This window comes from Apis florea, unplaced genomic scaffold (genome assembly GCF_048593485.1).
Source record: "Apis florea isolate Af1SG1 unplaced genomic scaffold, ASM4859348v1 contig_3081_pilon, whole genome shotgun sequence".
NCBI lineage: Eukaryota > Metazoa > Arthropoda > Insecta > Hymenoptera > Apidae > Apis > Apis florea.
This window is the reverse complement of record NW_028256703.1, coordinates 3,069,027-3,080,675: the sequence shown is the minus strand read 5'-3', so window position 1 is coordinate 3,080,675 and position 11,649 is coordinate 3,069,027. Positions and strand designations below refer to the sequence as shown.

Genomic DNA, 11,649 nt, shown 5'->3' with positions numbered 1-11,649 from the left:
TTAACGCTATTTCGTTGGATACTTTACGAGTATTGTGCACGTTGGATAAATGTGTGGAAAAGAACGCACGAGCGCGTGTATCAAACGGCGAACCTATGCCTATGTATTTGCGCGTGTACGTGTGGGAAAATGCGTCACACTGACACGCGGGTCGCATGGAAATAGAGCCGTGTACGAGCATAGCGGCGGTAGAAAGACTTGACATGTGGGCACAGTCGGAGATAAGATTATGCCAGCTCGCTATGGTCTAATGTTTTCGACGTGGATTTTTATTGTAATTGTCTTTTTTTTTTTTTTTCCTTCGTTTTTTCGATGAAAAACACGATTATACACGGGCTTCGAAGCGAGCTGCATGGCTGTTGTAGGTTCGATCGGATGGAAGAGAATCTTGCGTGGATTGGCAAGAACAATTGGATTGTTGTAGGAAAATATTTTTACAATCTCTGCGGAGTAGATATTTTTAATACGAATGAATAGAAAATGAACGAGTACGCGAGAGAATCGTGGAAAATGAATTCCTACGCGATTGGAATTGACGTTTGTTTGACGAGTAGGGAAAACGAACGATTTATATGCGAAAATCTGTGAATTTTGTTTATTACGAGAAGAGACTTTGTAGTTCAACACGTACGCTCTCGGTGTGATGGAATTTGTTGATTTGTAGTAAACGGTTGTTATTTAAGCGAAGAGATCAATCCGATAAAATTGGTAACTTTATTTTTCTTTCGAAAAAAATTTTCTTTCTCGTTACGAGCAACTTTTTTGCTCGATCGCGTAATTATTCGTTTATCGTGATATAATCAAATAATCCATACTATTTTCGTTTTGAACGAAAATCCTTTTTTTAATCTTATTTATTTGCCTAGGTTAAAGAGAAATTGAAAAAAAAATATCGAATTATAGAAAAAAATGAAAATGAATTCTGTTGAATTTTTTCGTCAATTTCTACACCACTAGTGGCAGAAATAGAAAAAGGAGTGCTATGTACGCCTCCTCGTTCGCCAACACGTCAGTACATGTCACACTACATTCTCCTGACTGGCGTAAGCGGCACAAGTGGCTTTATACATATGTATGCAATGTAAATAAGTGAGTATGTAATGTAAACGGTGCGCAAAAATACTCGTAATACTAGATTATTGCTACGATGAGGGACACGCGGTACCAAAACACGTTGCCGATAAATCCAAACTTATTTTAATTAGTTTCCGTTAAAGAACACTATTGCGGCATAGGTGATAGAAACGTTTTAAGTGGAGATTCAATTTGGGCGAAAAGACAAAGTTATTTCTTTGCGTGCTATTTCCTTTTTAACACTGTGTGATTCGATTTTATTGGCATCGAATTTATTGGCATCGTTATATTGCCTTTTTTTATTTTTTTTTCGATATATAAATTTGATGAGAATGTAAAAATAACATCTTATATTTCGGTTTACAATTTCAAGCGGTCGTACAAACGAAATGATCAGATGTCTTTTATCTCTTAATGCAGAAACTGGTTACTACGCTCTGGAATCTCATAAACCGAACGAGTTGAATAAATAATAAAAGACCCGAGTTCTCGAATGGAGATTCAGAGCGTGATAAAGTCATTATTTTTGTTGCAATTATGAGGATAAATATTTTTCATATAAACAGCATTCGTACATCTGTCGCCATCTGGACAGACGCCGTACAGTCTTGCAGATGGCGCAACACGAACTTTCAGTTTCGAAACATTAGAATTCGGTGGTAGAATATTCGATTCAAAGTTTTTTGTGAAAAAAAAAGTGTGAATAATTATAAAACGTTAACGAAATTGTTCGAATTATAAGAAATTAACGAGTTGATAATATATACGGGAGACAGTTTTATAAGTTACTTTAAAATTACAAGATTTTCGCAATTCAAGATTCAACAATTCTACATAAATATACAAGTGCATATATGCAATATTGGAAGAGATTCAAAAAATACAACTAGAAGAAGACGAGATTACAGTTAGTTAAATTAACATAAGTATTTATTATCTAAAATTTCATCATTTTATACATATACGTATTATATATTACATATATACATTATATACATATATACATATATGCTTTATATATAAAACGTTTCTAATCTTTAATGATATTTCTAAATTTAAGTTCCATTGAAAGAAATGCTTTCATATTAGGATCTTCTATTTTGTCCATGATTAATTTTTGTACATCTACGTCATTTTCTTTGAGAGTAGCACTTAATTTTTCTGCGTATTGAATCCATACACAATTTGCACATCCAGACATACAACAATTCGTAGGTTCTGATAAATCATCTATCGAGGATTCATTGTTATTTTCATTGTTTTCAGTAGCTTTTTCCTCGGATGATAACGTTGATGGTGTTCCATAGACAGATTTTTTAAAATATATTTGTTGACAATTAACTCTTTTATTTTTGATAATTAATCGAGAAAATTGAATTAGGTTCATCACTATTGTTACACCTTGTAGTTTTACCTGGTTAAAGAAAGAATGAGAAATACGTAATAAACATAAAGTGATAGGATCATTGTTATTTATATAATTAACGTTCACAATACATAATAAAGTATTTTAATGAAATATACGAATTAATGAATTTATAGATGATTGGTTCAAACGTTTAGTAAAATATGAAAAACTACTTCCTAACCTCGTTGGTCACTACAATCATAAACAATATACGATATAGATTTAAAATCCAATATATTTTTTATATTAGATGTGTAGATAATTTTAGAACCTTCTCATCATTTTACATTATCCATTGAGTTCGAAATAAAATTAAATTTAAATTTTTTATATATATATACAAGATATAGTTATAATACAGGAGACATATTAAAGCTAATAACATGAATTAATTATTTGTATTTTGTATTTATTTCATATTTAAAATTGTTTAAATATTGATTTTACGATTAAAAAATTACTATTTAACAATATTTTGAATATGAGAGATCATCGCGCGTCATTTACATTTTCGAGTAGACGAATGTCGACCACGTGAAAATCGTGTCTCGTTGTTTATCGAATACAAATGGGTCGAAAAATCCCAGGAAAAAAGCACAGAGGTGTGAAAGATCCTTTTAAACAACAGGCAAAACGTCAGGCAGAGTGAGTTGTGAATTAACTAAGCTTTATTCTCGAATTACTTACGTAGATTAGTGAACTGCCTATTATAGGTTAGAAACAAAGATAAATGCACCGCCAAAAGATGTGAACGAACAAGCTATACCGAAAAGTTTAGAAAAAATAATAAAGTTAAAAGAAGCAGTGAAATTGGGAAAAATAGGTAAAATAAAAAAAAAGAAGAAGAAGAAAAATAATCTTATATCCATTGGTAAACAGGAATCTAAGCCTTTACATCCAAAGGCTAGACCAGAGAAAGTTGTTCCTATATTTCAACAAAGGCCTGGGGAAACTGAACAACGATTTTTACATAGAGTTAATCGAGATACGCAAATTTTTATTAATGAATTTGCTTTTGAGAAAAAATATGATGTTCAAGTTAATCGAAATCCAGAAACAGGAAACATCGAAGGAGTTTCAAAATGTGAACAAACTGAATTAGACAAAATTGAAATGTTGAAATCGAGTCATAAAAATATTAAAAAAAAAAGAAAAAACAGTGATATCAATAAGATCAAAATGACTAAAACTGAAAAGAAAAAGGAGAAATTGAAATTGAAGAAAGAGAAACAAATGGAAGAAAAATTAGATGAATTTGATAATTTTAAAGATCAAGTTGAATTTGGAGAAGTGGTTCATGAACCACCTCAATTAAAAATCAAACCAAAAAATGCTAATGCTATAAATGTCTCTAAAGTATGTTGTTTTTTTTTTTTATTTTTTAATTCATTTAAATATTGATGAAAAATTTTTGAATTTTTTGCTACAGCCTGGCAGAAAGAATCTTCTTCTTTATTCGATGCTCAAGAAAAATGAAAATTCAAAGATGGATGCTAAGAAGAGAATAACTATAGATAGATCAGGAAAACGTAGAAAATTACCACTTGGAGAAAGGAGACAATTAGAAAAACAACAGAATGATGTTATAGCAGCATACAGAAGATTGAAAGCACAAAAATCTGCTGGTATTAACTAGGGTATGTAAATGATTATAAAATTTTATGTAGAATTTTTTTTTATATTGTTGCTTTTTACAAGATTGCTATGAATTGTTTTATTGTAATTGTGAAATTTACTTTTATTTTAATAAAATGTACAATTTTTTTATCATAGTAAACTGTATGTATTTTTGAAGCATCACATTATTTTTTTATACAATTATACAATTATTAAGATTAACATGAAAATAGACATATATATAGAGTATATATATATATATATATATATTTTTATAGACAAGATTTCTGTGCAACACATGTATAGGTACTAAAAATTTTTTCAAATAGGGGTTATTAGTAAATTATTAGTAAATAACTTCATCATGTTTGATAAAAGAAACAAAACAAATCTTTAAGAGATTTTGTATCGAATTAATTCAGATTATCTCTTAGCACCAGTGCAATGTGTGATTTTCCAAAACTACATTCAATGTACTTTTTAATATGAATTTTATCCAGTAGTCCATACAAATGGTTCTAATCTATCTTCAATTGGTAAAAGATTGTTCAAAGTTTCAAGGCTTTCTAGAGTTTGATTTAAAAGGGAATGGCATTTAGTTAATTGTTTACTAAGCTCGTGTACTTTGTTCAATTGTTCAGCAAACTTGGCAAATTTCTTTTGCCTTTCTGTTGCCAAATTAAGAATTTTGGTCACTTCTGGTTCGATATTAATGCATAGACTAGCTTGTTCAGTGGCAATCATTTGAGCATTAGTGTTCAGATGATGTTGATAACGTGCACACAGATTAAACAGACCAATAGGATTAAGTCTTTCTAGGACCTCTGGATCTCTTACACCTGGGGGCAAATTGAGAGTGCCACGCATAATAGGTAGGAACATGGGAATACTTTGTAATTTAACCAAGTCAGGATCTTTGTCAGCTGTAGGATCTGCTGCAGCTGATTTCACTACTACTATATTGTGTATTTTATCAGAGGTAGTTTTTCTGTAAAAATTATTATTCAAATAAAATATATTAAATAAAATCATAATTAATCATAAATAATCATAATAATATTACCTGTAGCTACTGGTATTTAAATTATTTTTACGTCTAGATATATCTTGTGCACCCAAACTCTTGCCTCTATATAATTGTGATTGCTTATTTGTCATCTTTGGTGAATCTCCAATGGGTCTATTCACAGTGTAAGATATATACGGTAAATCAGAATCTGAACAAATGCTTGCACCAGGACTGGTACATCTAGGTGGTGTGTCTTCCGGTACTCTTTCACGATTCGGTACACTTTTACCACGTCTCAATGGTATATTTCTTGTTCTATTAGCATTGGTATTGTGAGTACCACCCTGAGAACTCTGTTCCGATCCCATCTTGTCCGATTCTTTTAAAAATTTACTCTAATCTTTCTATATAAGAATTACGTCAATTATTTAACGATATACATTAATCTTCCGTCTCGCTAAGAAAATTGCGTAATTATTTTATAATTTATTATTATATAAACATCTGATGACAAGAATAATTATAACAATAATCGTCAAGTTAAATTTAAGGCCATTTGACGTCGTTCGTTTTTATATAACCTTTTAATTAACGACTGATTAGAAGAGCACATTTTTATTCACTCCACAATTCAGGAGCTTCATAATAATCAATAACGAAAGAAAATTTAAAGAAAATTTTCTCGATACATCGTGAAATTTTGGTTTTCCCTTGGTCGTGTTGCCACCTCGATATTGTTAGAAAAGTAATTATACCGATAAATACAATAATATAATCACTTTGAACTCGGTTTTTAATTTCTGTTGTCAATAAATCGTTTTAGTCATTGATTGTTCACGCTGGTAGATTTCACGTGTCTTAGTCATTTGTACGATGAGAACACCATCTGTTGAAATGGATTTCGAACTCGAAGGTACAAAGATTTCTTTTCGCTTGATAATGTGACTCTCTGAAAAGTTTTATGAAAAAAATACGCGATAAATTTATTTTTTTTCTTTTATATATATATATTTTTAATCAAATGTTTGTTTCAAAATCAATAATTTTTTGTTAAAATCTAAAAGACTTTATTTTATTATCGCTCAATGTACATAAATTTTTAGATTGATGTCGTAACTAATCATCGATTTTATGGAACCGATATATTCATTTATTCAACATATGTTCTATCTAAATCATTGATAACAGTTAAACACGTTACAACTGTATCACATGAACAGATAGGGATCGACCTTTTTTTTCCTAACGGTTCTTTATACAATTATAGATAAAAATATTCTTCGTTCTCTTTTTTATTTTTTCTTCTTCGAACTATATGGATGCACACATATATAAATGTTATTAATAAAATTAATGAAACGTATATTTTTCATAATCAAAAAGTTCCATTCTTCTTATCGAATTTCCTTAAATAGATAATTTAAATGTATTCAAAGATTCGTTCAAGGTTTCATTCGGGCAGTGATATTGCGCGAAATGAAAATTTTCGTATACTTATGGCTATAATGATCTTTTCGTATACTTTATTTGGATTTTATCCAGGTTTTCCTTTCCTAACTTCTTACCAAGATATCAACATTAAATTTACATCGGTTCTCGCGGTAACCCGTTAGACTTCATTTTTGCACGGTTGAAGAGGGTTCTTGTGCAATCGCTTTTATATGTCAGCGAACGACATTTCTGGAGGCTTGAATCGCGCATTCAGTATTATGTATCGAACCATTACGTATTCGTAGATTTTTCGTCACAATCGTAGTTCAACCATTTTGCGATGATTATGAAATTTGATTCATATCAGAAATATATAAATCAAAATAAGATATAATCTACGTGAAAATATCGATGTTGATGGACGTTACATTTATTTTCAACTTTCCATCTTCCACTTTCCACTTTCGTCACGATCATCTTCTTTCTAAACTAGCATCTTAAACTAGCAGTTAGAAAGCGCCATAGATTTTTTAAAAAAAAAAAAAAAACTACAAACTGATTTTGCATATGCGAGAAGTGTATCACTTAAACATGTTCGGCCGGCATAATGATTCGTAGGTATAATAGAAAAGCGATCGGAAACGCTGTTACAGTAGACAGAAATTTCTATTAGCTGCGTGCGACACGCTTGACGTTTCATCGGCGCACTTCCTCCTCGTCGCTTCCCGTGATTTTTAACGAGCACTCGTTACTAACCACTTTCTAACTCATTGACGTATCCGAGTATTATCTTCACGGGCCGTGACACAACGATAGAAACGAAACATTCCCTCGTCTTTCTTATCAACTTTCCAACGAATTCGAAACATGATTCTCTAAATACGGGCCCCGCAGTCGAACTTCCCACATTGTTTTCCTCCTTCATACACGATAAAAATTTGGTGATTCGGTCGAAAAGAAGGCGACGATAAAAGAAGATTTCCCCTTAAAAGTATTCCTTTATATTCCATTGTGAAATTTCGAAAAAGTGGCTATCTCGATATTATCGAAACGAGAAGAAAGTTATATTATATCTTCCAATTTTTCAGATATAGCTTCCTGATTTCCTGTTTTACTTTAATAACAAATCGTTGGAAAATCGAGCAAATAAGCGAAAGCTCTTTTCTCGAAATACTTTGTCTCACTTTCTTCCGTGAAGATATTGATAAATATTAATCAACGTCTCCCGTTAGATTTTTCTAAATAATTCTCGGAAGATCGAAAGGGAGAAAACGAAGGAAATTTAATAACGGAACGTGACACGACGGTGTTGCGTTTGGAACGTACGTTAATAAGACTCACGAATGCAAATGGAATACGCATGCATGAGACACCGATGTCTCTCGCGCAACCCCGTACGGATTCCAATATTCCTCGCCTCGAGTATTTCTACAGTTACAAGTAGATGGTAGAAGCTCGAATTCTCGAAAATTTCAAACTTCTTCACGCGTTCTACTCGTGGTCCGGTTTTTTAATTTCACGTCTCACGAGAAGAGGGAATAGAGATAGAGGGGAAAAAAAAAAAAAAAAGTTGACCGGTGTTTTCGTGGTCGAGATATCTTCGTGAATAATTCATCGCGGAATTTCGTTCTGTTTCGAAGCAATCTCACGATATATATATACGTAAGAAAATCTAGAAAATTGTTATTTTTCATGTCGTCAGTTTTTCTTCCTTATTTTCGCCTCGTTCTTTTTTCTTCTCCGATTAATTTTAAGCCAACTAATCTTTAGAATCAACGCGCTTTTATAGCGCGTCATTTATCGAATGGAAAAGATAATCTCTATATAAATATATGTAAACTTTCTTCCCCAGAGATTAATCGGCGTACGACGAAGAAAAATTTGATCGAAATAAACGGCTCGTCGAGTGGTTAAATTATATTTCTCGTCGTAAATTGCATCGTAGCATAGGATGTATTGGTAAATATTTTCTTTCTTTCTTTTTTTTTTCTTTTTACTCAAAAAAAAACGATACCGATTACTGAAATTACGCGTGGACTCTGGTAATCGCGACACCTCGTAATTTTCACGCCTCGAATTCGTTCTACGATTTTTCGTCACTTTCCATTTTATCGGCCCGCGCATCGACGGTTCGTGCTTTTTTTTCTTTTTTATCTTTACAAAATGCGCTGCAACTATTTTTCACCGTTGCGAAAATGCGAAATTCGATTATCGAGGAAATGGTTTGAATTTTAATGGAACACTCGCAATCTCTGCACCGTACCAATTTTTCGAAAATGGTCAGTGTATATTTTGTTAATGTTCCCTAGCGCCATCGTAACGATCGATCAGCGCGCGTTGAAAATTTTTAATTTCGCGCAGCATCCTTTTTTTTCTGGGAAAATTTTTTATCTGGTTGATTAGCGCTCCCTATTGCTCGTGTAAGTTGTTTTAATAAAACGGACGGCTTATCGCGACTCCTTGGACGCGTTTCACGTGTCAACAGGCAGTTTCGCACAGAGTTATTCGCAATCAGGGAAAATAGAGGCAGTTCTCGCGCGATCGTTTTTCTTCTCTACAACACGCGTACATACGTGTGCTCCACCTTCCCTTCTTGCGTTTTATTTATTAATCGTGCGTACGAGGGAAACGTGAATTTCGAGAAAAGGAGAATTTTCCTCTCGTGCAGCAAGGGGACGCGCGTTTGAATAAACAATCTCGTTTCGAGCTGAATTTTTCTTCCTCGAAACTTGTCACGTCGGACCGAATTGTTCGCCGTTGTTCCACCAACATTTCTTTCCTGTCTTCCTCAATTTTCCTGATACGTGTGTGTTTCCTTCGAAATCTCCAACTATCCTTGGACTACTTAACCGACTCCTGTATTATCCTCCGTTCACCAGACGATTCGTGATCATTCGTGAAAACACGAAACGAACGTTACATAAGTAAGTAGGAATTTTTGCAATGAGATTCTGTTTATTTTTTTTTTTTCTTTCCAATCATTTTTAGATAACGTTAATGCCTAACCTCGAAAAAGAAGTTAAAATTAGTCGCGCGATAAGCGTCGTTTGTTTCCTCTAATCTAATAGTTAAATCGACACAAATGTGTAATTCGTTCCAAAATGGAAAAACTAAAGAGTCTTGTTAGCCGTTTCTTCGCGACGAGAAAAAATATCTAGATAGACAAAAAAGTAAGAAAACCTCGCTTGGAGAAAAGCCTTCTCATTATGCAACGACCCTGCACATATACCGAAACAATATTATCCACGGAATCGGCCTCAGGCCTCTCTCAGCCTCGATCTCTGAAATCTCACCCACCCCTCTCTATACCCCCGTGATCCACGTGTGTGGTGAGAAAAAAAAGGGAAAAGGAAAAAGTACAAATTTCGGGCGAGTTGACACAGCGATATCTAGATCGATCTCTCTTGGCCACCGCTGTTGGGTCTCCTCTTTTCTAAACTAAACTAGACCCGAAAGAGTGGTCGTGGTTGCTCCCTTGGAAGTCGGGCAATCTGTGGAGATAAAGATCGTGCGAGGAGGACGCATCGGTGCGAGGAGGGAGGTGTACGAATATGGAGATGAAGGGAGCGAGTGAGTGTGTCGAGTGAAAGAGAGGGATGCGACGAGGGGTCGCGCGTGGCGCAGGGTGGATGTAAAAAAGGGCATTAAATTTAAATTGCTCGTATCCCTGCGCGTCTCGCGTGAAACTTTAAGAGGCGGTGTCATCAAAAAAAAAAAAAAAAAGGGGAAGAAGAAGGGAAGAAAAATATGGAAAGGCGACGACGTCGTTTCGTCGTAAAAAAAAAAAAAAAAAAAAAAAAGAAGAAAAAAAAGCGACCGCGATACGTATCCACCTGTGGTCTCACGAGGAGGAGAGATTACACCGTGATCTTGGAACGGTTAGATCGAAATCGCGATTTTATTCCGAGTCCCTCCGAGGATTCCTCCGTGTTCCTTATTTTCCTTTTACTCGTCGAAGACCGAGATACACAGGATTGCCTATCCTAACTCTTTACCAAGGATTCATTGGGAATTCTTCTTCTTCTTCTTCTTCTTCTCTTCTGGAGAAACTTCCCTCGAGAATCTTTGCCCGGTTTTAGACACCAAGGATCTAGGAATTAGAGGCAAGGGTTTAGATGCGATCGAATTTAGGATTGGATAGATATTTTATTCTGATTTGTTTATTAGCTATTTTCCTGTCTTCTGTCTTTTTCTTATAGATTCGTTCGAGCCTCGTGCTTGGTTGTCGCGTTTGAAATAAGGTTCATCATTGAGATACGAAGGATCAGGTAATTCCTTTTAAACAATTCGAAATGTTCAACGATTCGAAATTTTTGGAATATCCGATAAGGAATCGCATTTCGCCGAATAGAAAGAAAATGATATATCTTTTTAATTTTTTTTTATTATGCGAATTATTCTTTTCCAGTTGTTATCCAGTGTTATCGGTCGAGTCAATTTTTATAATGGATCGTAGCAGAAACGAGTAAACACGATGTTTGTTCAGGTGACAAAACATGGCTGTTAAAATTTTTGATTGATCATCATGATCGATGCTTATTTTTTTTTAAACGTTCTCCTTATTAAGCTTCCTCTTTTTTCATTTAAATCGTCGATTATCCATGTTTTCGATATTATTTCACGAGGAAATTTATGCTTGAAATTTTTATCGAATTCCATGGAATGAATTTCGACGTTACAAGGGATCCGTAAATCGATGTATCTAGTAATTTTCTTCTAGTTATTTATTTATTTTCTCGTTCTCTAATGTCGAAAAGATTGGATCGCTCTAAAATCCACGGATTTGCGCGCGGTGCATGTTGAAACGTCTGCAGGGAATCTTGATCGATGTTTGGTATGCAGACTAGTTTGAGCAAACATTAAAATTTCGTCGAACCGGTCAAAAATTTGGCCGCTTAGGGCTGTTTGCCTGGCAGATCAGCATAAGAATCTGTCGTTCCGTGCATCCTCCTCTCCCCTCTTTTCCCCCTCCCTCTTCCCCTACATTGTACTCTCTGAAAAGGTGGCTAAATGCTGATTCATAATTTATGGGGTTAGCGCAGCATGTTTGAATAATGATATCCTTTCTATGAATCTAGATTAGTCGTTAAATTCTGATTTCTGAATATCT

The 11,649-nt window shown here is 33.9% G+C and overlaps 3 protein-coding genes across 8 annotated transcripts in view; 1 reads left to right on the top strand and 2 right to left on the bottom strand.

The window, feature by feature from the left end:
- The first annotated feature begins 480 nt into the window (after positions 1-480).
- Positions 481-11,649, top strand: part of LOC100869912 (coiled-coil domain-containing protein 137) — a 28,706-nt gene continuing 17,537 nt past the window's right edge. Inside the window, exons 1-5 of one of the 6 annotated variants that reach the window (XM_086909229.1) lie at positions 481-708; positions 867-1,089; positions 3,002-3,127; positions 3,196-3,838; positions 3,912-4,259. In XM_086909229.1, coding sequence (XP_086765355.1) covers positions 3,051-3,127; positions 3,196-3,838; positions 3,912-4,118 — 927 coding nt within the window. In that variant the 5' untranslated portion in view covers positions 481-708; positions 867-1,089; positions 3,002-3,050 and the 3' untranslated portion in view covers positions 4,119-4,259. Of the gene's footprint in view, positions 709-866; positions 1,090-1,645; positions 1,982-2,487; positions 3,128-3,195; positions 3,839-3,911; positions 4,260-11,649 lie in introns of those variants that run through there. The other 5 variants (XR_015292326.1, XM_012488384.3, XR_015292325.1 and 2 more) reach the window with 5 other exon arrangements.
- On the bottom strand, positions 1,987-2,863 carry LOC105735876 (uncharacterized). Its single transcript, XM_012488385.3, has 2 exons — positions 2,664-2,863; positions 1,987-2,488 (listed from the first exon to the last, which is right to left on the bottom strand). The coding sequence occupies exons 1-2, from the start codon at positions 2,682-2,684 to the stop codon at positions 2,105-2,107; spliced, it is 405 nt and encodes a 134-aa protein (XP_012343839.2). The 5' UTR covers positions 2,685-2,863; the 3' UTR covers positions 1,987-2,104.
- Positions 4,140-5,980, bottom strand: BORCS5 (BLOC-1 related complex subunit 5). The gene is made up of 2 exons (XM_003694936.4): positions 5,163-5,980; positions 4,140-5,087 (listed from the first exon to the last, which is right to left on the bottom strand). Exons 1-2 carry the CDS (start codon positions 5,474-5,476, stop codon positions 4,592-4,594), a joined length of 810 nt encoding a protein of 269 aa, XP_003694984.1. The 5' UTR covers positions 5,477-5,980; the 3' UTR covers positions 4,140-4,591.

What these genes read in the sequence shown, in the direction of transcription:
- LOC105735876 (XM_012488385.3), bottom strand. Translation starts at nt 2,684, where the DNA reads ATGATTGTAGTGACCAACGAG. An exon ending in TGATTGTAGTGACCAACGAG is followed by an intron (nt 2,489 to 2,663) that starts GTTAGGAAGTAG and finishes TTCTTTAACCAG; the next exon opens with GTAAAACTACAAGGTGTAAC.
- BORCS5 (XM_003694936.4), bottom strand. Translation starts at nt 5,476, where the DNA reads ATGGGATCGGAACAGAGTTCTCAGGGTGGTACTCACAATACCAATGCT. An exon ending in TTAAATACCAGTAGCTACAG is followed by an intron (nt 5,088 to 5,162) that starts GTAATATTATTA and finishes TAATTTTTACAG; the next exon opens with AAAAACTACCTCTGATAAAA.